Below are 25,332 nucleotides of genomic sequence, written 5' to 3'. Positions count from 1 at the left end.
CAAAGGCCTCTCCCACGTCTCTCCAATTAACCCTGTCCTTTGCCAGCTGCGCACCTGCAAACTTCTTAATCTCACCCGCCCGCCTAACCTCTTCTGCCGGCCCCTGCTATGCTTGCCTTCCCTTAAGGACCAGCGGTTATCTTGCGTTCGGATCACATGCCCTGCCCAAGCCCATTTCTTCCTCTTGATTTTGACTAGGATTTCATTAACCCAAGTTCGTTCCCTCACCTACTCTGCCCGCTTCCAGTCTCTTAACGTTACACCTATAATTTTTCTTTCCATGACTCGCTGCGTTGTCCTTAACGAACTCTTTTTGTTAGCCTTTACGTTTCTGCCCCACAGGTGAGCACCGGTAAGATACAGCTGTTGCATACTTTTCTATTGAAGGATATTGGTAAATGGCCATTCATGATCTGAGAGAACCTGCCATATGCGCTCCACCCCATTCTTATCCTTCTCGTTATTTCCCTCTCATGATCCGGATCAGCTGTCACTACCTGCCCTAAGTAGACCTTTACTACTTCCAGCACCTCACTTTCTATTGTGAACTGCTGTTCCCTTGCTAGGCTGTTGAACATTACTTTGGTTTTCTGCATGTTAATTTTTAGACCCATTGTTTTGCTCTGCCTGTCTAAATGATTAATCATGATTTGCAGTCCATCTCGTGAGTGACTCAGCAAGCAATGTCATCAGCGAATCGCAGATTATCTAGGTATTCTCCATTAACTCTTATCCCCAACTGTTCGCAATTCAGGCCTCGGAATACCTGCTGTAAACAGGTGGTGAATAGCATTGGTGAGATCGTGTCTCCTTGCCTGAAGCCCTTTCTTATTGGAACTTTATTGCTGACTTTATGCAGGACTATGGCAGCTGTGCAGTTGCTATGTATATCTTCCAGTGTTTTGACATAAGGCTCTTCTACCCCCTGATTCCGCAACGCCTGTATGACTGCTGAGGTTTCCACTGAGTCGAACGCTTTCTCTTAATCAATGAAGGCTATATATAGGTGCTGGTTATATTCTGCATTACCTGATTGATAGTGTGAATATGATCTATTGTGGAATATCCTTTACGAAAGCCTGCCTGACCATTTGGCTGATTAAAGTCTAAGGTTGCCGTGACTCTATTAGCGATTACCTTAGAAAATACCTTGTAGGAAACGGACCGTAAACTGATTGGTCTGTAATTTTTCAAGTCCTTGGCATCTGCTTTCTAATGAATTAAAATAATGTTTGCGTCCTTCCAAGCTTCTGGTACGGCCGAGGTCATAAGGCATTGCGTATACAGGGTGGCTTGTTTTTCTAGCGCAATTTCCCCTCTGTCCTTCAATAGATCTGCTGTTACCTCGTCCTCATCAGCTGCTTTTCCCCTTTGCATTGCTCCTAAGGCTTTACTTCCTCTTTTGTTACTGGCGAGATGACGCATTGCTGTGCGCTACTGTCTCTTTCACTAACGCTCTGATTACATTGGCTACAATATAGATTTGCGTAGAATTCTTCGGCTACTTTAGCTATCTTATCCATATTGTTAATGACATTGCCCTCCTTGTCTCTTAACGCATACATCTGGTCACCTCAGATAGCTTTCCGGTATCCTGTCGAACTGTCCTGCCATCTACTTCTACTGCGCACTCTGTAATGATGGCCGTCAGACTATCGTTCATTGCATGAACATCAAGATCGTCTTCCTCAGTTAAAGCCGAATATCTGTTTTGCAGCGATATTCTGAATTCCCGTAGTTTCCCTCTTAGCGCTAACTCGTTAATGGACTTCCTCTTCACTAGCTTCTTCCGTTCCCTCTTCAAGTCTAAGCTAATTCGAGACCTTACCATTCTGTGGTTGCTACAGCGCACCTTTCCGAAGATCTCCACATCCTGAAAGATGCCAGGTTGAGCGCATAGTATGAAATTAATTTCATTTTTAGTCTCACTTCTTGGGCTCTTCGAGGTCCACTTCCTGTTCTCTCATTTGCAGAAGAACGTATTCATGATCCGTAAATTATTTCTATCTGGAATCCGACTAACAACTCTCCCCTGCTATTTCTAGAACCTATCCTATAGTCGCCTACCGCCTGGTCGCCAGCCTGCTTCTTGCCTACCTTCGCATTGAAGTCGCCTATCAGTACAGTGTACTGTGATTTTACTTTGTTCATTGCCGATCCACGTCTTCATAGAAACTGTCAACGGTCTGGTCATCATGGCTGGATGTAGGCGCGTAGGCCTGCACCACCTTCAGCTTGTACCTCCTATTCAGCCTAATTATGATAGTTGTCCCCCTCTCATGAATACTATAGCACGCCTCTACATTGCCAGCTATACCTTGATTAACGAGGGATCCCAAACCTAGTTCTCATCTATCCACTAATCCGCGATAGCACAGTACGTGCCCGTCCTTTAGTACTGTATACGCCTCACCTGTCCTCCTAACTTCACTGAGCCCTATGATATCCCATTTAATGCCTGCTAGTTTCTAGAACAGCACTGCTAGGCTAGCCTTAATAGATAAGGTTCTAGCGTTGAGCGTTGTCAGGTTCAGATTCCAATGGCGGCCTGTTCGGATCCAGAGATTCTTAACACCCTCCGCTGCGTCACAAGCCTGACCACCGCCTTAGTCAGTTGCACCACAGCCGCTGGGGACTGAGGGCCGAAGGTTAATTGGTTTTACAACTTCTGTCTGTATAGTTTCTCGAGACTGATTTATTTTCTTCTCTAGAAATGATTTCCCATAACAAATGTTGGTGCGTATGCGTAGCGCCGTCTTTTCGGGCTAACCTGAGCTATTTATGTTAATTGCTGTGGCAGCCGCTAGATGGCACTACATGTAGAAAAATACGTTGTCACTAGTCGTCTGCACATTATACTGTGTGTGAATGTGGAAGTCCACCTCGAACAGCGTGTAAACATAAAATTCTGTGTGAACCTTCGCAAGACCCACACAGATGTATGAGCTCCTTCGTGACGCTTACAGCAACGAGGCATTATCGCGGGCGCGAGTTTTCTCATGGAATGAAAACAACGTGGCTTGGAACAGGGAAAACGTACGGCAAGACCGCACCATTACAGTCCGCATGCTATCAGATGCTCTTGACATTAATAAGACAACATGCCACCAAATTTTATGCGAGAATTTGGGGAAACGAAAGGTGAATGCCAGACTTGTGCCGCACTCCCTCACACAGGACCAGAAGGACACGCGGACATCAGTGAGCGCTGATTTGTTCTCCGAGGCATAGCACGATGCTGCATTCGTCGACAGCATCATTACTGAAGACGAAACATGGTATTTTCAATACGATCCTCAAACAAAGAGGCAGAGTGCCAAATGGCTGTCCACAAGCTCTCTGGCGTCGAGAAAGGTGCGGCGACAGAAGACCAAAACAAAGACAATGCTGATAGTTTTTTTCGATGCCAGAGGTGTCATACACCATGAGTTCGTCCCACAAGGGCAGACGAAGCATCAGGAGTTTTATATCCGCGTGCTCCAACACATTCGTGATGCACTGCAACGCCGTCGCCCTGACTTATGGGCATCTGGACAATGGAGCCTTCTCCACGGTAATGCAAGGCGGCACACTGCTCTCAGCGTGACAAAATTTCTCGCCAAGCACAGCATTACTGTACTTCCCTATCCGCCATACTCGCCTGACCTCTCCCCATGCAATTTTCTCCTGTTTCCTTGTGTGAAGAGAGCCCTAAAAGTTCGCTGGATGTGGAGCATGGAGGCCATTCAAGACGCCACGACAAAGGAGCTGACAGCCCTGCCAGAAAAAGCATTTTCCAACTGTTTCCAAGACCTCAAGAAGCATTGAAAGCTGTGTATAGACTGCAAGGGAGACTATTTCGAAGGGGTGCTGGAGAAATGATTTCAATGTTAAAGGCATTTTTTTTTTAATGGACTCAGTCGCGGAACTTTACAGACAAAGGTTGTATCATATATAAGGTTGCGGCCAAGTACTGCACCAGGGTGGCCAAATCTTGTTCTGGCGAGGGGTGCGTTGTCGGTTCTGGTCACCGAGATCAGGCCGCACCCCAGGCCTGCTTATGCAATTCCATCGACACGTGGAGATTTTTTTTTTTTACAAACCCAGTGGAGAATTGCGCGGCACCGGGATTTGAACCCCGGTCCTCTTGCACGCGAGGTGTATGCTTCACCTCTACGCCATCGCTGTATCATTAGACACTTTACAAAAAAAAAAAACCATGCTGAATTCCATTTTTTGGGCAAAAAAGTAGAAAAGCTGCTGACGATTTAGCATTGCTAAAAACAAAATATTGTGCAAAAGCAGGTTTTTGCAGGTGCACACCAACTCCACGTACCTGAAAACGCGATTGAAAGCGCGCTTCTTTTCCTTTCATGACTTGTGCACAGATGGAAGTTGATGAAGACGACGGCATGCAATGCACAGCGCCAGAGTTCGTACTCGATTCGTATTTGACTGTTCGTACATCCCTAATTTTCTTCTCTTCTACAGCGCAAATAACTACCAAGCTTGGTGAGAAGTTTCTTAATTCAATCAAGAATCTAAAACAACACAAATTTAAAAACACACTTTTTCGGTGATAATCGTGATCTTAGTCCTGCATCCCCATTAAAGAAAAAAGATGATGCTTTCAACATATTCTTCTTTAAAAATAATATGTTCTAGGATTTGGCATATCGTGCTTATGATTGAGACGTGGTGATCCCCCATGAGGTTGTCTTCAAACGGATGAGGTTCGGACAAATGTGGTGCATGTTATGGACTGGTTTTTAAATAATTCTATTTCAATAAATCAACAAAAAACTAATCTCATCTGTTTTCAAAATCCCCATAAAAAGCTTTCCTTTGTTGAACCATCGTTTTTACATTCTTCACATTGTCTTAATTGTTTTTGCATTCCTATTAATTTTTCAATTAGTGTCAAGTATCTTGGTATACTTTTTTGACAGAGAGATGCCTTGGAATAGTCATCTTACCATAGTATATATAACAAGCTTCGTGGTTTATCATGTGTACTATACAGTGTTTGATATTTATTACCTTTTCAGAATCACAAGCTTATCGCACATTCTCTTAGTTATGGTATCCTCAGATATGAAGTCACTGTGTTTTATCACTGTTCGAAATCTTGGCGAATGAAATTAAATGCTATACTAAGGAACATCCTTCGATCCATTGCATACAACATAGACGTTTCACCTGACTGCAATTCATTTTCATTTTTGCAACTGCCCTCTTTTGATGCCCTCTTTCGTAATGTAGTTATTCGTGCTCACTTTTGGGAAAGTGAATCTTTGGTTCCTTTCATTCCTGTTCATCCTTTCCGACATCACCCCCGTTTTACGGTACCTCGTTGCTAAACTCATTATGGCCAGTTCACTCGTAATTACTATATACCCAACATTTTTATTTCGCTCCGATTCAATCCTTTGTTTCTTTGCTGTCACAATTAAAGTATTTCTTAAAAACTCTTCTGTCGGTACATTAAACTGTTTCTTTGTTCTTGTTTACTTTTGGTATTAAGGTTATTCTAGTTTGCTTGTATTGTCACGCCTGTTTTGCAATATCTGTCATTCACCGACTGCCAGGTACTGCCCTACAAGCCTTTATAGCTTGGGCAGACCTGTCTTAAAATTGTAAACATGATTTCTGAAAAATAAAGGCGTTTATTATTATTATTATTATTACACAAGCAGACTGTGCAATTTAGCAGAATTCCCTACCTTGTAGTATTTTAACATGGACTTTCCACTGCATGCGGCAACATCCACCATGGGAACCAAAGCAAGCAGCAATAGGTGAGTGCAAGAGCACAGAAGCACCTGACAATGATGATGATTATGATTGTTTATGGCACAAGTGCATCTGCATCCAAAAAGAGCCATGAACAAGGCGTTTTCAACTACTCAAAGAGATGCTGAGCACCACGCCAGGGAAAAGTTGTACCCACTGCACCACTAGTGTGCACCCAGCAGCACTAAGAATCAGGCCCAGCACCTCTCATATGCGAGGCAGATGCTCATTCCACTGTGGTAGAACAGAAACACTTACTCAAAGTTCAGCGGCTCATCAGAAGGAAATACGAACCGGTGCTTCAACATTTCTTACTTTTCACCAGAGCACTGACACTGCTGGCATGCCTACACGAAGCTTTTCCAGCCCAAGTTTTATCATCTTCACAACAACCATCAGCATGCTACCACTTCAGCTTGCATCTCACAAGCCATGCACAAGTGCAGTTAGTACCCAAGAAAAAAAGAAGACAAACAAGGCACTGCATACTACTAAGTGCATGTGCATGTTTGCCAACTAGTGGCAGCAACGCAAACTCCGAAATGATGCTGAAATGTCTGCGGCCTGGTGCAAATGCTTGCCATTAGTGGCCAAGGCCTTGTTGCTTGAATAAAGCGCCACCCATTGATAGCTCATTCCTAACAAGAGCGCTTCCAATCCTGGAACACTTTTCACTTCAGCCTGCTCCCGCTCCCCCAGAAAAGACAGCGGCAACAGAGCACAGCAGGAATGTCGGGAAACAATGCCCACCACTCACCCGGACAAAGGTCAGGGGCACCTGTAGCATGGAACAGCCAAAGGGAGACGCACTGAAATGAGGGCAGAGCACCACATGAGCTGAGGTTCATACGGTTCACTGCCATGCATGCCGCCACACCAAACTTTTGTGCGCAATGCTTAGCAAGCTGTAACGTGAGCACTGCTGAATGAACACACCACAATGCAATGACAGCACTGAAAAGACCAGCACAAAAGAAGGACAGAGCATACAGAAGACACAGCTGATGAAAGATGCAAACACTGATGCGACCCATATGCTTCGTCGAGCCTAGAACATGCTGCCTACCAGTCATTGAAAGTGTTTGCCAGTGATTAGCACTGGCCAGAGGCCAAAGTTTCAAAAATTAAAATGAAATCATCTTTAGCCAAATAAAATGATTCAACTTTCATATATCTAGTGCTTGGGTTCACAAGCAACACAAACCCAAAAAAAGGTAGTCACGTAACCATGGCTTCTAACTAGGGGTGTGCGAATATTGAAATTTTCGAATACGAATCGAATACGAATATGAAGAAAAAATGGCTTCGAATATCGAATATCAGCAGAGTGGCTTGTTGGGCGAGTTGGTTTACCATATTGAAAATATACCTGCACTCAAAAGACACGGACTGAAAGATAAAGACACACACACACACACTTGTGTGTGTGTGTCTTTATCTTTCAGTCCGTGTCTTTTGAGCGCAGGTATATTTTCAATATCGAATATCAGTTCAGTTCGAATATCAATTTCAAAAAACGATGAGCAAGCAAACGTTGTTGCCCTTATATTTAAAAAAAAAATAGTGTATGGTCTTTGCTACTAAAATAAACAAAACTAGACTGCCACAGTACCATATAAAAAAACATGATGTGCACAGAAATGTATACTTCTTGATTAGACAGCATAACAGTATCCAAACTATAATGAGGTCATGCAAAACAAAATCCATAAAATGACAAGACTGGCAACAAAAAAATAACATGATGACTATTAAACCTCATTCATTCGGAGTTCAAGGGACCAGAAGAAATGCCTGGTTCATTCGAAGGCCTCTGTTAATAAAATTGCGCGTACCCCATAAAAAAAAAAAAAGCTGCCGAAAATGCTGAAGATGCAGTAAGGCCTTATGAGGGCGGCTCCATCGCGCTAACACCTGTAAGCCTGTGCAACACAAATGCATTTGTGCAACACAACACAAAGGCAAACAAGGGGCCGGGGAACACACACTGGCATCGGAGCGGCGAGGCGGTTTTTAAAAAGAAAAAAAGAAATAAGCCGCGCGGAACTAGGATTGAACTATCGGCGAATGCGCGGGCCGACATTTGAAGTTGCCGCGGGGCAGCGGTGAAGCTCAGAAACAAACTACGCAGCCAGGCTATTTTTTTGCCCTAGCGACAGAGGCCTTCCGATTGTTGCCACGCCTGCCGTTAAGCCTGCTACAGAGGTGTGCAGGTTACAATGCACCATGCAATAGGCGAGATTTTTACAGGATCACTTGCTCTATTGTGACAGCTCGACGCACCCCTTCAGGAGGCTCCCGCGGCATTCCGCAAGTACGCCTTCTCGCATAGCGTAGATTACAAAACGGGATGGCGGAAGTGACGCTCGGAGAGTTATGAAGGTGGCAGGACGCATTCTTTGGGTGTGGGCATTAAATATGTTACATATTACCGAAGGATTTAAAAAAAAGCGCGATTTCGCGGTGCGATTGCTCGAAGCGGGCCGTCGGCCATCTTGTTAGCAGCACGGGTGATATGTGGGAAAGCCCACTTGGGGAAGTCCTCACGAGGTGAAGCCTTGCGGCGTCGGGATGCGGTCGGTCCGCGTGATAAACGGCGGAAAAGGAAGGGTATAGGACCTCTGTATTGTTTTCCTGGAATTTTTAACACGATTATCGGCTAATTTGCCCAGATATTGTGGTTTTGCCACAGTAGAATTTATGAAACTATGCGCAATATGATCGCTGGCGAGTATTTGGGACTTTTTGAATATACGGAAATCCATTAATATCAATTTTCGAATACGAATACAAATCAAATATCAAACATATTCGATTCGTATTCGAAATTTAGAATATTCGCACACCCCTACTTCTAACATTTGCCGAGAGTCCACACTCACAGACGCCCCACTCCCCCTCCCCTTCCCTCCCTACGGAGCACCTTCAACACCCCTTGCTGCGATTCCCAATTGAACACATTCATGATATACAGAGAGAGCAGCTGGAGTTGAGGACTGGGCAGTTAAAATAACGTTTTGTGCCAATCTCTCCCTCCCTCAGACACTGAACATTAAATCGATGCTAACCACTATCGAACAACACAACAGTGTACGCCATGAGCCCAGCACTGGCTGCGCCGCCCATCGCTCCTGCGAAGCAGTGACGTGGCTGCTCCTGCTGGCTTGTTGCTGCTGTTCGCTGGCCATTTGCTTATTCGTCTCTCTCAGAAACTCTGCGTACATGCATGTGCTGCCATACACAGGCTTTACGGATTGAAGTAATAATCGGACATGCATGCTATTAATCTCAGGGGCAAGTTTAGCTTTGGAAATCATGATTTTCCATCCTGCGCAATTTGGGCGCGCTGTCTTGTTTATGACGTGACTCACAACCGACCCATGGCTAAATATCGCGAAAAATCAAACTGTTCTGGAGATGTGATTGATTTGAGTCTATCCAATAGTGTTACGCTGTTAAGCATTGTTTCGAACTCCTAACAGTGCAGCCATGCACTGGTATAGCAAGCTTCATTGTTTGCTATGGGTGACATGGGATGTCTGCGTTTTAAACTGCCTATTTACCTCTGTCATGTACTGTGATGTGGCATGTTTTGCTTCTGGCTAATTCCTGTGTGCTCTATTACAGGGCTGGGTCATTCCATGCCAAACGTCTCAGACGTTGCGCTCGACCATCTCCAATTTGTTCAAGAAAATTCACGGACAATTATCCCAATGTGCCTAATCAAAGCCTGGCATATTTTTGCCGAAAAAAATTTATTCACATGGTGAGCGCAATTTGAACATTTACAAAAGACGAGAAACCAGGCACTGCTCAATAATTAATAAAAAATCGAATATTTGAGAAAACACTCCATAATTTTTTCAGTGGTATCTACTCAGATTCTGGCTTTCGATATAAGTCTGAGTGTGCAGTTTTATATCGCACAAATAATTCTAAAAAATTGAAAGAAATTGTGAAAATGTTTCATTTTTGTCGTTTTTTTACTTAAATATAAACTTCCTCTCGCAAATTCAGAAATAGCCTTTTTGCTTCTCTAGATGTCTAGTAGCTATAAAAAATGTTAAAGGTGACGAAACTTTGAACATAGAAGTTAAAAAAAATACTAAAGTTGCAAAAAAGTGCGTTTCGAGCTAAAAACGGTCATTAAATTGACACTGAGGTGGTCCTAGTAAAATTACAAACAATAGCGGGTTACGTAGAACTGTTCATTGCCTTAAATTTCTGAAATTTTAAACGAAGTAATTTTTGTTTTAAGCGAGAAAAAAATTTTTGAATTGGAGCTCTCGCGTCGCAAACTTCGTCGTGTCTTAACGCCACTTCACCGCAGAACACGACACCTGGCATGGCACGATCCTTTTGGCGAGATAACTGCTTCAGTTTGCCGTCGCTTGCTGTCGTGCATTTTTAGGGATAGAGCTAAATGAAAAGCTGTGCACATGCGCCATGTCAAGTGGGACATAGATGAAGGAACGCCCAGCGAAACGGCGCGGCGAAAATGACTACAGTTAAAACTCGATTTAACGAAGTTGAGGGGAGCCGTGAATTATTTCGTTAAATCGAGAACTTCGTTAAATTGAATGAGGCATTTCTTGGGCACATAATTCAGTACATTCGATTACAGTAAAACCTCGTTAAAACGTACCCGCTTAAACAGTACTTTCGTTTTAAAAATAGTAAAGTCAAGTCCCCGACTGAGCACCCATTGAACATAATGCATTTTGCATCCGCATAAACCGTACCAGCTTATCGCGGTCGTATCGGTTAGCACGTACCATTTTCACTTTTCATCGCACTCGCGCGTGACGAATTCACGCCGGTAGCACCGACCCAAAGGACGGTTCGGCTAGCGGCGCAACAATCTTCCCTAAATACCGCCGAAGGGACGGCAAGCCACAGCTAATGACAAATTGGCGCCAAAGTTGGTAATCATACAACTAGCGCAATCTTTGGGGGTCCGTATGGTCATCGTCATGACCCCCCGCGCTACTTTCGAGTGGGTAGCGCCAACACCACGACCGGCGCCGCTAGCGCGTATGAAAAGAAACAACAAAAATTCTTACTTGACAAGAAAGGCCCGAAAGGACTACAAATTTATTTTCCGCCAAAGAAGTCGGTGATCTTTGCCTGCGTGCGCTTTGTGAGCAACGGCCGCACCGATTTCTCGTAGGTCTGAAGTGCGTCCAGCGCGTCTTCGGTCCCCTCGTGTGCGCCGGCAAAATGTCGCAGCAGATCGAGAGCATCCATCACCTGACCTGGTGTCGGCACGGGAGCTTCGGCACCTGCAGGGTCGTCGGCAGCGTCTTCAGCCGTCACTCCCTCCACGCTTCCTACAAGCCGCAACATATCGGCATCAGTCAAAACTTGCGTTGTGACTGCGTTTGCGTCGGCGTTCACATAGTCTGAGAAACTTATGCCTGTGGGCACTTCATCCACTGAGCGAAGGTGTTCCCAGGGATCTTCATCCTCGTGCACGGCGCTCGCGCAGTCCGGACCAGCTTCGGCAGTTTCAGGGCCTAGTGTACCGAAACCGGCAGTCCTGAAGCAGTTGACAATTATCGACGGCCTCAATACTCTCCAAGCCGCCGCCACCATCTCAACCGCCATAAAAATATCTATTTTCGTCTCGCGCTTCAGCTCCAGGTTGAGGGGAACTCTGTCGACGACTCGACGCTTGTATGGGCACTTCACGCTATTAATTATCCCTTGATCCAAGGGCTGAACCACGGACGTTGCGTTTGGGGGGAAGTAGCGGAGCTCCACGCTGGTCAGCTCGACCTCTGCAACGTAGTGGGCCGTGCAGTTATCCAGCAACAGGCACACATTCCTTTTCTGGCGACACATGTCGCTGTCAAATTCCTTCAGCCATGTAGCGAAAATGGCACGCGACATCCACGCCTTTGAATTGGCAACGTACTTCACAGGAAGCTTTTTGGTGCCTTTAAAACAGCGCGGCCTCGCACTCTTTCCGATGACAAGCGGGTCTCGTTTGTCGGTGCCGTCCATGTTGACGCACAGCAAAAGAGTCAGCCTTTGTTTGCTGTGTTTGCCGCCGTGGCACGCCTGCCCCTTCAGGGCGAGTGTTTTTTTAGGCAGCATTTGGTAGAATAGACCGCTCTCGTCGGCGTTGTAGACGTCGCTGGGGGCATATTTTCCCAGAATGTCGGGCACGTTTTCAGACTGCCAGTCGCCGACTACAGCCATGCTTACGCTGCTCGCTTCACCGCTAAGCACTTTCCCGACGATGCCGTGTCGTTCTTTGAAGCGCGACAGCCAGCCGGGACTTGCCTTGAACTCGTTGTCGCCCAGCAAGCACGCGAAAGAGTGAGCTTTTTGTTGGAGCAGGTCTCCACTCACGGGAATACTATTCTTCGCCCGCAAATCCATAAACCAGGCGAAGAGGGCCTCTTCTATTTTGCTTTGAGGAGTGGTCTTCAGCGTTTTTTTGCGCGAGAGATTCCCCGACGAAGTGGCGTGGAGGATGTCATCTTTCCCTTTCAATATTGTGGAGAGAGTACTCGCTGGAATGCCATGTGATGCAGCCACGTCACATTTCTTCTGTCCACTTGTCACAGCACGAATTATGTCCGCTTTCTCATCCAGGGTAAGCCTTTTTCGTTTCTTGCAGGGCTCCATCTGCTAGTCAGGAGGGTTAGCGGCGCGCTTGCTCGCACACACCACGTCCGCGTTCACGATAGCAAGGCTAGACTGATGGAGGCCTAACAAGCTGAGCTTGACAAAGACGTGCGTTCAAAGGCACGGGGAAATCCGCACAAGAGCGAACACAGAGCACAACACACAAACACACACAAAAAAAACAGATAGATAGATAGATAGATAGATAGATAGATAGATAGATAGATAGATAGATAGATAGATAGATAGATAGATAGATAGATAGATAGATAGATAGATAGATAGATAGATAGATAGATAGATAGATAGATAGATAGATAGATAGATAGATAGATAGATAGATAGATAGATAGATAGATAGATAGATAGATAGATAGATAGATAGATAGATAGATAGATAGATAGATAGATAGATAGATAGATAGATAGATAGATAGATAGATAGATAGATAGATAGATAGATAGATAGATAGATAGATAGATAGATAGATAGATAGATAGATAGATAGATAGATAGATAGATAGATAGATAGATAGATAGATAGATAGATAGATAGATAGATAGATAGATAGATAGATAGATAGATAGATAGATAGATAGATAGATAGATAGATAGATAGATAGATAGATAGATAGATAGATAGATAGATAGATAGATAGATAGATAGATAGATAGATAGATAGATAGATAGATAGATAGATAGATAGATAGATAGATAGATAGATAGATAGATAGATAGATAGATAGATAGATAGATAGATAGATAGATAGATAGATAGATAGATAGATAGATAGATAGATAGATAGATAGATAGATAGATAGATAGATAGATAGATAGATAGATAGATAGATAGATAGATAGATAGATAGATAGATAGATAGATAGATAGATAGATAGATAGATAGATAGATAGATAGATAGATAGATAGATAGATAGATAGATAGATAGATAGATAGATAGATAGATAGATAGATAGATAGATAGATAGATAGATAGATAGATAGATAGATAGATAGATAGATAGATAGATAGATAGATAGATAGATAGATAGATAGATAGATAGATAGATAGATAGATAGATAGATAGATAGATAGATAGATAGATAGATAGATAGATAGATAGATAGATAGATAGATAGATAGATAGATAGATAGATAGATAGATAGATAGATAGATAGATAGATAGATAGATAGATAGATAGATAGATAGATAGATAGATAGATAGATAGATAGATAGATAGATAGATAGATAGATAGATAGATAGATAGATAGATAGATAGATAGATAGATAGATAGATAGATAGATAGATAGATAGATAGATAGATAGATAGATAGATAGATAGATAGATAGATAGATAGATAGATAGATAGATAGATAGATAGATAGATAGATAGATAGATAGATAGATAGATAGATAGATAGATAGATAGATAGATAGATAGATAGATAGATAGATAGATAGATAGATAGATAGATAGATAGATAGATAGATAGATAGATAGATAGATAGATAGATAGATAGATAGATAGATAGATAGATAGATAGATAGATAGATAGATAGATAGATAGATAGATAGATAGATAGATAGATAGATAGATAGATAGATAGATAGATAGATAGATAGATAGATAGATAGATAGATAGATAGATAGATAGATAGATAGATAGATAGATAGATAGATAGATAGATAGATAGATAGATAGATAGATAGATAGATAGATAGATAGATAGATAGATAGATAGATAGATAGATAGATAGATAGATAGATAGATAGATAGATAGATAGATAGATAGATAGATAGATAGATAGATAGATAGATAGATAGATAGATAGATAGATAGATAGATAGATAGATAGATAGATAGATAGATAGATAGATAGATAGATAGATAGATGATAGATAGATGATAGATAGATGATAGATAGATAGATAGATAGATAGATAGATAGATAGATAGATAGATAGATAGATAGATAGATAGATAGATAGATAGATAGATAGATAGATAGATAGATAGATAGATAGATAGATAGATAGATAGATAGATAGATAGATAGATAGATAGATAGATAGATAGATAGATAGATAGATAGATAGATAGATAGATAGATAGATAGATAGATAGATAGATAGGTAGGTAGGTAGGTAGGTAGGTAGGTAGGTAGGTAGGTAGGTAGGTAGGTAGGTAGGTAGGTAGGTAGGTAGGTAGGTAGGTAGGTAGGTAGGTAGGTAGGTAGGTAGGTAGGTAGATAGATAGATAGATAGATAGATAGATAGATAGATAGATAGATAGATAGATAGATAGATAGATAGATAGATACTTGAGGCCTTGCCCTTTGTAACGGGTGGGCACCACTAGGTTGGGCACCCGGCCAAAAAAAAAAAAACAATAAGATGGAAGCACACAAGGAGAGAAAGAAAGATAAAACGCACAAAAAAATGGAAAAAGAAGAAAAAAAAACACGCAAAGGCTAAAGTCAGGAGGTGGATGGGGGGGGTTCGCTCATCGACCTCGTTCACTTCCGACTCTGCGGCTTCGCGCTTTTAAACACAGTGCTCCACCAAAGAGTTAGTCGACGCTTGGTTCGCAGCACCCCCTCGCTCTTGACCTTGGAGCTGTCTCCTTCGTCGTCCACTGCAGGACCGTGAAACCCGAGCGCCTGTGGGAATGTGGTGCCCTCTGTCGGCATTGGATGGAGTCTCTGGCAAGACATCACCAGGTGCTCGATGGTTTCCTCCGCGTCGCCACACGCTCGGCATATTGCTGCCTGTGCTTCTGTTGTTGCGTCGAAGTGACGGCGGTACACCAGTGTACGCAGCGCTCCGGCACGGGCCTCAAACAGCAATGCGCTACCCAGGCCGTTGTCAAAAATCTTTTCAGGTCCGATGCTGTTTTTGCACTCGCGGTACACTGCCAGTGTCGGTTTTTCCGCGAGCGCCTGCAGCCATTGGCGATTCTCTTTTTCCTGGACCCGTCTCCTTGCCTCCTGTTTCCATGCCGTTGCCGATTCGGCACTTATGGGTGTCTGGAAAAGTCCATACTTGCCTTCTATCTTGTGGAGGCGCTTCACCCATGTAGTGCGTAGGCATGTCGCAGCGAGGTATTCAAAGACCTGCCTTGCCCATCGGTTGTGGCTCATGAACTGCAGTCGACCGCGGTACTCCAGCTTGCTGCATGCCTCCCTTGCCTCAAAACTAGACCATCCCAGGTCGCCTTGAATGGCTGCATTGGCCACCCGTCCATGACATCCGACTGCAGTGCAGCCGACCTCTGTTTGTCTGCGCTCTAACCAATTTCTGGTGGCTGATGGGAGGCAGACCACCGCGTTGGCGAATGTGAGTCCTGGCACGTGCGCGAGCTTCCAGAGGTCGCAGACCATGGTGTACTGGTGGCACCCCCACAGGCACCGACGTCGGAGGATGCATTGCGCTCGAAGTGCAGATTGACGGACCTTAGCCTCGTGCAGTCTGAACATGTCAGTCTCAGCACACAAATTTATGCCCAGGTATTTATACGACCTGTCCACTGTCAGGGTCTCTTCATTCAACGTCAGCGATAGCTGATCATTCGCCTCGCCTGCCAGCTGAACAACCCTGCATTTTCGCTGGTTGAACTTGAGGCCAAGGCTTCGCAGCTCCGCGGCACAAATGTCGGCGAACTGCAACAGCGCCATCTATGAAATGTGGCACGAAACTTTTTTACTGCTGGCGCCATCTCGTGAGCTCGACTCAAAATTAAAACTCGTTTTGCGCCGCGCAGTTTGAAAAAAGCGATGGGATGAAGATGCTCCGCGCTGTTACCGCTGACTCGCAATCAATAAATTTTGGGGTGCTGTCTACAAAACAGACCAAAAATTAACACTTTTTCACCTTTATTTCTCGAAAAAAGGTTCGTTAAATCGGGACAGATCACGGAATCGGTTTCGTTATTTCGGGTTAGTCAAAGCATTGAACCCTATGGGCGTCTGAGGGGGAATTAGGATACCTTCGTTAAATCGAGATTTTCGTTAAATCGGGTTTCGTTAAATCGAGTTTTGACTGTATGCAATTCGACAGAGCGAGTTCCACTCGGCCAGCTGTAACTATTGCGTCCCTCCATGTTTAACCAGAGCTAAACCACATCCATATATTTTTATCCGAATCAGATCGCGGAGCGCACATGACGGTGCGAAGTGCGCACCACTGCAGCGAGTGACCCGAGACTCCCTGGCGGTGAGCGCAGCCCGCTAGTGTGTAGGCTCGTCGCACGCATGAAGGAGCTTCAGCCAGGATAGGGTGTCTAGAAGGGGAGGTGTGAAAAACGCGGCGCTCTACCCATAGAGAGGTGTGGTCCCCTGCGCGTGACGGCCGCCAGGGCCAAATCGAGCGCTGCGGTCTGGGGCGCGGTCAGAATTCCGGAGCAGACGACAGGGTGGCGGTTGTTACAGCGTCGTTTGGTCAGTCGTCATTGTGTATTTCGGTGCGATTCCCAAAGATACTGTTCCAATACAGATTCCTAAAGATACTGTTGTGTTTCTCTATGTTTGTGTGAACAGCGGTGCGGCTGTTGTCAGCGCGGCAGTCACGCAGAAGGGGCCAGCTTTTCCTGGCCGGTTTACACACCTCCCCTTCTAGACAACCTAGCCAGGAGGCTCGTCTACAGTTGCCGTCGGTTGTCTGCTAAGGACGGAAGTTGTTTTCGTCTCATGGAGGAACCAGGCCCATCTAGCAGCTTTGCGGGTCCTGCGGATGTCGATGCGGGTAAGTAAAGAAGTCTTAATGTTTGGTTTTGCTAAATTGACGTGATAGTATCCGTTGCTTAAATTTAGGTCTACGTATTCTGTCAGTATTAGCTCCTGCATTATCTTTTTTTTTTTTTGCCTTTTCAGTGAGACCATAAAAAAAGAATGATGCTCGCTGTAGAATGAAGGTTAGTTCGTGGTATATGAGACACAGATGGGCATAAATTAACCAACGCAAACAACTATTTAAAGACAAGTGCAGTTACATTATACACCTGAGTTGTGGAGTCCTATTTGAATTGTGTATGTGTAAAACTTGCATACGTCAGATGTCAATGAGTCAAGGCGTTTTTATAGATGCGCATGAATTTCTGTTTCATTTGTAGAAACCGAACTTCCTCCGTGCTCGTTTGGTCCAAGTGGGTGCCACAAGCTAACACAGACCAAGAAGCGTTCCATCATCATTTATGAAAAACTGACAGACACACACAAGCGACTTCTTTCTCTGCGCTCAGGGCGCCCACAAGAAGACATCAGTACCGTGTGTGCTCATCACTATCAAGTTTTCCTTAAGAAGTATTCATCGCTGATTGCATCTAAGTGGTGTTCTGACCCTTTAGAAAGAACTACCGTGGAACAAACAACATAACATTAGCTCTGGCAGACGCACACCCCGATTTTAATCTTATTCCTGGTAGCCGACTGTGCCAGGCATGCTGGCGGCATTGCTTCAACTTGAAGAAGAGTGGCATCGGCGGCGCACCTCATCAGGCTCGCGATGCCCAGTGCGAGCAAGATGACGTCGTGGTGGCATTCGAGGCTTGCAACGAGGCCCTTGTAGCCATTGGAGAAAGCCCCCTTCAACGAAAACGCGGGAGAAAAGACCGGGAAACCTACGCGCAAAAGAAGGTTCGGAAGCTCAAAGCGAATGCGGTAAAAAGGATTTTTAAATCGTTAGGACTGCACCACAAATCAATCCTCCAGCGTGACCGGAGAGAAGGTTTTGTTCTGAGCGATTACGTGAAGCTTATGCAAGATGTCAAAGAGAAGTTTGGCCGAGAAGAAAGTCGAGAAACACGAATACAACTTCTTACGTTGGCTCCCTCGTCTTGGTCTCGGCAAAAAATAATGGACTTTTTCGGGGCCTCTGAACGGCAAGTGCGTCAAGCTCTGAACATGAGAACAGAAGGCGGCGTATTAGGCACCCCACCAAAGCGTAGAGGCCGCCCGTTGAGTGAAGGAGTCAAGGCATCCATCATCAATTTTTATGAAGATGACGCTGTTTCGTACTGTCTTCCAGGAAAGAAGGACGTGCTAAAGGGTCGTCAGAAGCGCCTCTTGCTGCTAAACCTCAAGGAAATGCATGAGGAGTGGAAAAAAAGTTCTCACTTAAGGTGCGGCTTCTTGACATTTGCGAGTCTCCGACCTTCACATTGCGTTTTAGCTGGAGGGAGCGGCACTCACACAGTTTGTGTGTGCATGCAGCACCAAAACTTCAAGCTAATGATACAGGCTGCGGGTTTAAAGGAAAGTGCCGAAGAACTTCTAGCCACTTCTGTATGTGAACTGGGCAAAGAGGAGTGCATGCTTGGAGCGTGTGCCAAATGTCCGGGAACCAACTGTGCAGATATTTTGCTCCGTAGCGCTCCAGTTCTGGACTCGGAACAGACTGCGTCCAAGTGCAACAGTGGATTGGCGGGGTGCGTTGCCAACTGGAGACAATTCTACTCACACCAGACCAGTTCTGTGACTTCGGAATTTGCGCTCAGTGGAATTTTTTTGCAACTTTCCACGGGAAGAGTGTTTGTGATGGAGTTGGGGGCACCGTGAAGCGTTTGGCAGCAAGGGCGAGCCTTCAAAGCCCTTTACAACAATCAAATCATGACACCCTATGAGTTATTTAGCTGGGCCAAAAATAACATCAAAGGTATTGTGATCCTTTGGATGCCAAAAGAAATGGTTGAAGAAAAACGAATTCAGCTCGCTCCAAGATTCTGTTCAGCAGTCCCTGTCAAAGGAACACGGAGTTTTCATTACTTCAAGCCAACATCACCTTTCAGGCTGCAAGCTGGCCTTACATCCTACTCATGTACAAGAGAATTTGTAGTTATAAAGCCCATTTCTGCGCTGGAGTAAGGCAGAAATCGCCACAATTAAACCAAATAAAACCCAGACATCACATCGAAAACAATCCGGCATGAGCCCCTAACGGCCGCAAGGGTAAGGTACCACGTGGTGCTGCTACATCGCGGATTGCTTCAACAGCAGATGGTTCTGGTCATATCCAGATCGGCGTCTCAGAAGGTCTTATGCGGGTGCTTACGTCTGTCATGGCGCTGACAAAAATGACTGACTGCGAGAGGACCACACCTAACAACTAGCTGATTAGAGTATGTCCCGATGTCCCGCCCCGGCAGCGTTAAAAAAATATTATCTCTCGCATACCTGTTAAGACTACTTAACGTTCCCATGCTTGTCTGCAGTGAAAACCTCACTTGAGAACAAGAACTCTGCGTTTCGTCTGGCCACAGTGTCGTGCTCTGTGGAGAAGAGGCGCTAAGACACGACGAAGCTTGCGGCGCAAGAGCTGAAATTCAAAAATTATTTTCTTACTTAAAACAAAAATTACTTCCGATTAAATTTTCAGAAAGGGAAGGCAATAAACCCTTCTATGTAACCTGCTATTTTTTGTATTTTTACTAGGACCACCTAAGGGTGAAATTGGTGAGCGTTTTTGGCTCAAAATGCACTTTTTTGCAAATTTAGTATTGTGTTAGCTTCTATGTTCAAAGTTTCGTCGCCTGTAACATTTTTTTATGGCTACTAGACATCTAGAGAAGCAAAAAGGCTATTTCAAAATTTCTGAGAGGAAGTTCATATTTAAGAAAAAGAACGACAAAAATGAAACATTTTCACAAACTCTTTCAGTTTTTTTTTAAATATTTGTGCAAAATAAAGCTGAATACTCAGATTTTTATCGAAAGCCGGAATCTGTGTAGATATCATTGAAAAAATTGTGGAGTGTTTTCTCAAATATTCGATTTTTTATTAATTATTGAGCAGTGCCTAGTTTCTCGCGCTTTCTAAATGTAAATGTTCAAATTGCGCTCACCATGCGAATAAATTTTTTTCGGCAAAAATGTGCCAGGCTTTCATTACGTACATTGGGATAAGTGTCCGTGAATTTTCTTGAACGAATTGGAGATGGTCGAGCGCAACGTCTGGGACGTTTGGCGTGGAATGACCCGGCTACACTATATTTACAACATGCGGATGTCGCTGCGATTTTACTAACACAGGCTTCACTATGACACCTGTATGCGATTCTGAAAATGGTGCCTGACGCTGCTCCGCAGCTGAAAAGGTAAAGTTACTGAAGCATGAAACTTCATCGCGTACCTATTTGCTTAGAATACTTTTTGCCGCAGAGGGCTAATAATACTCCCAAAATATAGTGCTCTCGTTTTGTCTGTTTTGTTTGTGTGTTAATTCCTTCATATTTTTTTAGTGACGGAAAAGTGGTCTAAACATATGTGAGGTGTAACATCCAGATACCGGACGTGGACGGTGAAGAATGGCATAGCGGAGCGATCAGAATTAAGTTGGATAATCCCAGGTTCTTCAATGTGCATCGACACTGCACATCGTGGGAATGCTTTTACATTTCACTTCCGTGAAAATGAGGTCACCGCAGTCAGCATTTGACCCTATGGCTTTCGGCTCAGCAGTTACAGGTGAGCGGGTGCCTGTTGCGCTGTGGCCAAGGCTTTTTAAGCGTATGTACGGTGCATGTTCGCGTTTCAGGGGGCTCTCTCCGTGTCTCATCCTTTTGAAATGGGCATGCCGTAAGGCTCCATTTCGTCAGCCTTTCTGTTCAATGTGGCAATATCGGCAGTAAAATGCCAAAGCCGCCAAGTCACCAAAGTGGGTAAATTTTGCAAGCTTGTTAGTCCCCTAAGAAATAATACGAGTCACTAAATGTGTAACGAAAACGAGTGAGACCTCAATCCAGCATTTTTAAAATTTTGTTAATTACTAGCATTTTGTTTTTGTTTTCAACCAAGGAGCCACTAGTGACGAAGGCTACAGCATACATTACACCAACAATTTTACCTGTAGTGCGCAGTAGTTTGGAGTTCGAAAAGTTAAAATCAAAAACTGGATATTTGAAAAGATGTCAGATTACCATGACATTTTAATATTATATCTTATTGCTAGTGGGGCAATCAAATGAAAACAAACACTAAAGCTGCTTCCCAAAGTGCTCTGACACATTATGTTTAGCACTGGTGCCATATCGCAGCGCTTTGAAAACTAGCACATCGGTGGTGGGTCCCTAAATGCAGCACAGAAGGCAATCATTTTTTCCTAACCCCCTATTTCTCAGTCTGCTCAGGCGTCGCAATTGGCCGGGTTACGGTGCGGTTCCACAGAATATAATTTTATCGAGCATCACATCATTGTCACATATATTAAGGAGCCTAAATTAAATTTCAAAGGAAAAAGGTGTGAAGAAGACGATCCCAATTAACCGAAGAATAAAGAAGAGCAAGAAGAAGCATTCGGTGAGGTGGAGGGAGATGATTGGTGGAAAAGAGAAGAAGACGACGACAAGGCATACGTGGACTAACACCGAGGCTATAAAATGGCGAGTGAGAGCGAGGCCCGGGGGGGGAACAGCAGAGAAGCGGAGGCTCCGGCAGGTCAGGGACACATCGGCTGGAAGAGAGCGACGCCGGCTACTGCTCCGGCAAGCTCGCGTTCTACGACTCCGCATCGTGGACTTCCTGCCTTGCCTGAGCCCGTTCCGGGGAGTCATCGGAGGACATTACCATCTGCTACGGCCAGGGGCATCTCCAGCGCTGTTGCCACCCATCCGGGTGGTGCCCCCGACGCCAACAACACCGGCATCACCTCCACGGGCGCTTGGACCAGGAGCTTGTACGACGCAGCCAGCGACGCCGCCAGCAACGCCAGCCCGAGCGCGTCGAACGCCGCCTCGACGCCGGATACTGGATCTATACGACGCCGCAGCCACACCGAACCAACCGTGAGCACGAACGCTGACCGCAAATAGTAGAACACTAGTAGTAGATGCTGGTAGCAATGTGCCCGGGTCGTGTGTATTTATAGTCTTTGTGTTTTGTGTTAGTCTTGTTAGTTTTGTGTTCTAGTGTGTGTGCCACGTAGGGTGTATTAAATGTGTGTTTGTGTGCGTACACCCGTCGCCTAGTCCATTCTTTCAGTCCGAGTGTTCTCCGGAGAGATCCGTGACAAAGATAAGTGGCGAGCCTGCCAGGATACATTTCCTTTTTCTTTTTGCTTTGTCTCGGATTCTTCCTATCTCTCGACGGCGGAAAGGATGGATTTGGCAAAAACGTTAGAACTGGCACTCGAGCTAGGGTTAAGCAAGGAAGAGGCGATGCACCTCTATGAGGAGGAGGGAAAGAGGCAGAGAGAGGAAAGGGCGCAAGCACGCGCAGACGCTCATGAAGCAGAAGAACGCGAGGCGAAAAGAGCTCGCGAGGCAGAGAGAAGAGCTCGCGAGGCAGATGAACAGGAGAAAAGAAGGGTAGAACGGGAGAAGGAGTTTATTTTGTGGAAACAGGCGCATGTCGCGGGAGGATATGAGGAGATCACGAACAATGATCAGCGTTCCTAAGTGGGTACAGAATCTCCTAAACCGGCCAGAGTTTGTCCAAGGAAGCTGATGGCTCCTTTCGATGACAAAAGAGATGGTCTGGACGCATATGTGCAACGATTCGAGCGGATAGCTTTGGGGCAAGGCTGGGAGCGCTGTGAATGGGCCACGCCATTGAGCATGTGTTTAGTCGGAGAGGAGCTGAATGTGTTTGGAAGGATGCCTGCTGCTGATTCCATGGACTACGAGAAAGTCAAAAAGGCACTCCTCCAAAGACTCAGGCTTACGGCAGAGGGTTTTCGTGAGAGATTTCGCACCGCGAAACCTGAGGATTCGGAAACCGCGAAGCAGTTTTCCTGCAGGCTGACCAACTATTTTGATAGGTGGCTTGGTATGTCAAACACAGAAAAGAGTTTTGAAGGGGTGCGTGACAAGCTGGTCACAGAGCAATTTTTAGCGTGCTGCAGCTCAAAGCTGGCGCTATTCCTGAAGGAAAGAAAGTTGTGTTCGTTGGAAGAGTTCGCCGACACTGCTGACCAATTCCTCGAGGCTCAAGGGATAAGAAATTTGAGTAAGGCAAAGGAGGAAACCCAAAAGACCCTAGAGACAGATGCGGCAAAACCAAGAGCATAGGGCAGAGCATCTAAGGTGCCAGTAAGGTGTTTTTTCTGCGGCAAGGTGGGACACCGTGCAGCTGACTGTCGGACTAGTAGCGCTGCCCAAAAAACACAGGTTGTTTGTCAAGGTTGTAAGAGGAGGGGTCATACTCTGGATGAGTGCCGATACAGAACGCAGGACCGAGCTGCGTGCGTTGTCGACTCAAGGGTAGAACTTGTCACGCCCTCCGAAGTTCCACAGCTGAAAGGAGAGCAAACGCCGCTGGAAAATGAGGCAGTGAGTGGAACACACCCAAGTCAAAAGCAGCAATGCCAGTGGTGGTTGGGCAAATAGGGGACCGTCCTATATTGGTGCTTAGAGACAGCGGAGCCAACACAGTCTTGGTTTGGAGAAGCCTGGTGAAGGACGAGGATCTTACAGGGGAAGCGTCGGCCATCACTCTTGTAGATAGCACAGTAAGGTACCTTCCTGAAGCCAGGATCCTAGTGTCCACACCATATTATACTGGACAGGTTGTGGCAAAATGCGTAGACCAACCCATTTACGATCTCATCTTGGGAAACATTATGGGTGCAAGAAGTGTCGAAGACCCCGATCCAGAGTGGAGGATGCTCGGCGTTGAGGAACATCCAAAGGAGGAAAGGCCCGTGACAGCTCAGACGGGTGCAGTAAGTTTTTCGTCGGCAGTGGAGACAAGAGCTTAAGCGACAGCCCGAGCAACGCAGCGTCCGCTCTCTGCTCCTGTTACGATGTGCCTGAGCGTAACACCGGGCGAAATTGCAATTAGGCAAAAGGAAGACCCGAGCTTGAAGGCTTGCTTCGAAAGAGTCGGGGAAAGAGTGAAAAGAAAGAAGAGCCGGACGTCATTCCAGTATCGTTTGGTAAATGGTCTTTTGCACAGGGAATGCATATTTAGTTCAGGAAGGCGGGTCCAACAGCTGGTGTTACCAAGAGATATGTGAGAGACCGTGCTACGCTTAGGACATGACACCATTATGGCCGGACACCAGGGTGTTCAAAAAACGGTGTCTAGGATCACCGAGGAGTTCTTTTGGCCGAGTGTTCAGAGTGACGTTAAGCGCTTTGTTCGCTCATGTGACGTGTGCCAGTGCACAGTTCCGAAGGGAAGAGTTGGTCCCGTACCTCTGGGCAAAATGCCAGCCATCGACCTACCGGTGCAAAGAGTGGCTACTGGCATTGGATAAGAATTTGTTCTTCGCAATGAAGTACCAGAAAGAGTATTAGGAACCGTAATTTTGCAAGAAGAGAATCAAACAGCTCTAGCTATCTCTGGGATGTATCTTGTTGTTGTTGTTGTTGTTGTGTTAATGCATCTCTCGGATTTATCTTGTTGTCGTTGTTGTATTAATGCATCTCTCGGACTTATCTTGTTGTTGTTGTTGCTGTTGTTGGTGTTATGTGATTATACGAGGGCGTGTGTTGTGGACACGAACATGTTTATTAAGGACTGTACGGACAGCGGCAGTGGTGTGTTAGTGTTCTGGAAACGCAGTTTGGTGTGCTGTGTTAGTGATGTGCGTTTGGTGTATGCTGGACATCTTCGGTGTGGTGTGTGCTGAGTCCAGAATCGCCACAGAAGATAGTCGGCTGGCTGGATGGCTTGAAGATGAGGATGAGATGTGAGCAGTTTTTCATAGAAAAACTCTTGAGAGAGGGGGCCCTTGTCACATATATTAAGGAGCCTAAATTAAATTTTAAAGGAAAAAGGTGTGAAGAGGACGACATGAACCGTTTTGCAAGTTTTTGATGTAGTGATCCGTTAGTGGCATTATAATTGTGCTCCAGGTCTGGTAAGCGACCGGCGCTCGTTCACGGCTACATTCAAGATGGCTGTCATTATGATGAAGAAACAAACAACTTCGCGCCGGGCCGCAAGTTTGAGTTCGACGTTCGGAACAAGTGATAC

The 25,332-nt window shown here is 45.1% G+C and overlaps 1 protein-coding gene across 1 annotated transcript in view; it reads right to left on the bottom strand.

Annotated features, from left to right (window-relative positions):
• Positions 1-25,332, bottom strand: part of PolZ1 (DNA polymerase zeta catalytic subunit) — a 241,817-nt gene that overhangs the window by 59,452 nt on the left and 157,033 nt on the right. Inside the window, exon 22 of the mRNA XM_077629530.1 lies at positions 6,530-6,581. Coding sequence (XP_077485656.1) covers positions 6,530-6,581 — 52 coding nt within the window. The remainder of the gene's footprint in view (positions 1-6,529; positions 6,582-25,332) is intronic.

Source organism: Amblyomma americanum, chromosome 7 (assembly GCF_052857255.1).
Source record: "Amblyomma americanum isolate KBUSLIRL-KWMA chromosome 7, ASM5285725v1, whole genome shotgun sequence".
Taxonomy (NCBI): Eukaryota; Metazoa; Arthropoda; class Arachnida; order Ixodida; family Ixodidae; genus Amblyomma; species Amblyomma americanum.
The sequence above is the reverse complement of the archived record's forward strand: the minus strand, read 5'-3'. Positions and strand labels throughout refer to the sequence as shown.